The following is a 3,140-nucleotide window of genomic DNA, read 5'->3' on the forward strand; positions in this document are numbered from 1 at the left end:
GACTAAAAACTAAGGCAGGAATTCAAGTCAAAAAAACATTTCTAAAATTTCTCATAGGGATATGGACTCTAGAAAAACCTCCGTAGTTAAACAGAGGACATTAAGTTCAGTGATCAAACTGGAAGCCATAAAAAGCAAACATCAGTTCAGTTATCTTAATGGCAAAGGAGACATGGCAAATTTCTCATTACCTTGTACCTTTACATCATGACATAATATGCTCGTTTATTCCAAGTTTCTGGACTGTGGGTGCTGACCCCACCTCTTTCCCCAGAGTCAGAGAATGCAATCAGGGAGTTGTGAAGCGTTGAAGATTTACTGGGCTCTTCCCCTACTCCTTGCACCCCTTAGTCTTCAAGGTCAAGTAAATTCCATCCACTTCTTAAAGCTTTCCCAGATTATATAAATTTACTCTTACTGACCAATAATTCTTATGCTATTCTATAAAAAATTGTGAAAATCTGACTTAAATGAGGAACTTCAACCTAAGGAACTCTAGAAGGGCTTATCTAGTTCTGGTCACTGTATTTAGTGAGGGAACAGGCAAACAAACACATCATTATACAGACTGGCTGATAAAATTCTGTGTTGCTGCTCGCTGTGACTGTATGTTTTAAGTAACTATTTGTAATGAAAAGGAAACTTGGAAATTTTCAGGAGAAATAAAACCTTATGTTCGGTTAGCAATGAATTTTGTACTTGGCTGCTTTGGTAGCATGTTATTACTTCTACCCTGGACAACTTTTGTGGATGCTGACTGTTTTTGCTGCTTCCGTCTTCATTTCTGCTTTGACAGTAAGTTATGTTTCATGTGCTGTTTGGATTACTTTTGGGTTAAGATACTGACACTGAAATCACGCTGTAGACACCAAGTGTTAGAGATTCAAGTAGTAGTTTATTTAAAAAAAATCTCATAACTAAATTCATTGATGTAATAAATGTGCATGATAAAATCTTAAATCAACTAGCATATAGTGCAGCTAAATGTAACAGGATTAACAAAGTTTAAATATTTTATCTTAATCCAGACAGTAAAAACTTATAATTACATTGTGTATCCTGGGAGCTTGTTTATTACAAGTTCACTGATGTCTTTGTACTGATTAGGACCATGTAGTTTTTCCAGAAAATCATCTTCTTTGTCTGACATACTGTTTTCCAGGACACTAAGTTCAAGATCAGACATGTCAGATGGCAAGTAAGAGCTAACTTGAGTCACTGACTGCTTTTGTCCTGCAGAGATCTGCCCCTTTCCTATAACCAGATCAGTATCAGATTTAACCTGTTTGCTTCTCAGTGTAGATATTTCTTTAATATGTTGATCATGCCTGTTCTCTTCCTTACTTATCTGTTGGGCTTTCTGCTCTTCATCTAATAATGATGCCTCCATCTCGGCAAGGTTAAGTGAATCAGCAGATTCAGCACTAGTTCCCTTGCTGGTTTTAAAGTCGCAGTTTCTCCTCAAAGACTGGATTGGAGATGAAGCTGAAGGAACTGGCCCAAGATCTGAAGTACTTTGAGCTCTTTGACTTGTCTTTGAAATTCTGGACCTGCTGGATTTTGGCTCTGTATCTGACCTATCTCGCTTTGGGCTTTCAAGCCACAGAGGTTCAGGACTGCTGTCAAGAACTTTCGAGTCTCTGCCTGTACACTCATCATTGGTGAAATTTTCTGAATAAACTGTGTTCTCTAGACTAGCAACAAAGTCATCTGAGTATATGAATTCAGAGTTGTTTTCAACACTCCTGCTGGGGCTTAGTTTATGACCGCTTACAACAGACACATCATCGTGCTGCATGGTTTTATGATGGATTAAGTGTATTCCATCGTCGTTACTTCCTTTTGCATTAGCATCTGATGGGAACGCTGCTGGGAGTTGAGCTTTTGAATACTTTTCCTCAAGAGCAGATTTTAACAGAGTTTCCTCCAGTAAGGGGGCTGCAGTTACTTTGTATGGACATTCCTTGCTTGCAATTGAATTGTTCCTGGATAGACTTGAGATAGCCTGTTTCTGCAAGCCAGGGGAGACATCTCCTGTCACAGAAATGGTCTTTGAGAGAGCACTGTTTTCCAATGAAGTCTGAACAATTTTATCCAACTGATTATTCTTCTTTGAACTGCCTCCCATGCTACAATGCCTGCAAGACACATGCTGTTCTTCAGTGTTTCTGACCAGCTTTCTCTTGGGTAAGGGGCTTCTCTCCTTCAGCATCTCTATTTGCTTTTTCCTGTATTGCTCTCTCCTTTCATGAATTATCAGCTTATCAGGGTTGGTCTGCTGCAGCCGTAGCCTCAGTGTATTTGTCAGCCCATACAACAGTTTCTTTCTGGGAGGTCTGTTCTCCTTAGCTTTGCAGTTCCTTTCGGAGGCTGGCTGTCCCTGGGGCACAGCTTTCTTGGGTCGTCTCCCAACCCCACAAGACCCTGGTGCGCTGGCCTCCTGACAGCCTTGTATGACTTGAGGGGTTGTGGCTTCACTGCTCCTGCCAGGCCCCACAGGTGTCTCTGCAGGCCTGACGGCAGCAGAGCAACTGGGGGACCGTGAGGCCATGTCCCCACTCCCCGGGGCCTGGTAGAGCCAGGCAAGATGGGGGTGGACAGCAGCAGCAGCAGGCTCAGCGCTGCGGGTGAGCACCGACAGCTCCGCCAGCAAGGCACTGAGTAGCGGCAGCTGCACCAGGGCGTTGTGGGGCTGTCGAGGGCTGGCGGGGTGCAGCAGCGAGGGCCCAGCACTGGGACGTGGTGGGCTGTGGCCCTTGTCCCGTTCCTGCAGTCTCTGGGGCTCGACATACTCCCATTGCTCCATTGCTGCTGGCGGCCGCTGGGGCTCAGCCGGCTCACGGCTGTAATAGAGCAGCGGAGGGCAAAAGACGTTGCCTTCCAGCTCCTCACCCTCCTCCTCTTCTTCCTCCTTCTCCTTCTCCTCCTCCATGGCCCCACACCAGGTTACAGCTGACGGAGAGATCCCAGATCAAGAGATCACGGGGTGTGCCAGCTGCAAGGCAAATCCCATGACCAGTCAGAGAGCCTTGACAGGTCTCTGGGATGGCAGGGATCCCTGGCCGAAATTCCATGCCTTCCATTGTGCTGGAGTCAGCTTTGATGAGCAGAACAGCCCTGTCTGGCTGGCACAGTGTGTC

At 45.2% G+C, this 3,140-nt stretch overlaps 1 protein-coding gene across 1 annotated transcript; it reads right to left on the minus strand.

Moving 5' to 3' along the window:
- Window positions 1–875: 875 nt before the first annotated feature.
- Window positions 876–2,932, minus strand: MAP10 (microtubule associated protein 10). The gene has a single exon (XM_008643372.2). The coding sequence runs from the start codon at window positions 2,930–2,932 to the stop codon at window positions 1,046–1,048; it is 1,887 nt and encodes a 628-aa protein (XP_008641594.1). The 3' UTR covers window positions 876–1,045.
- Window positions 2,933–3,140: the final 208 nt, after the last annotated feature.

This window comes from Corvus brachyrhynchos, unplaced genomic scaffold, assembly GCF_000691975.1.
Source record: "Corvus brachyrhynchos isolate BGI_N302 unplaced genomic scaffold, ASM69197v1 scaffold70, whole genome shotgun sequence".
NCBI lineage: Eukaryota > Metazoa > Chordata > Aves > Passeriformes > Corvidae > Corvus > Corvus brachyrhynchos.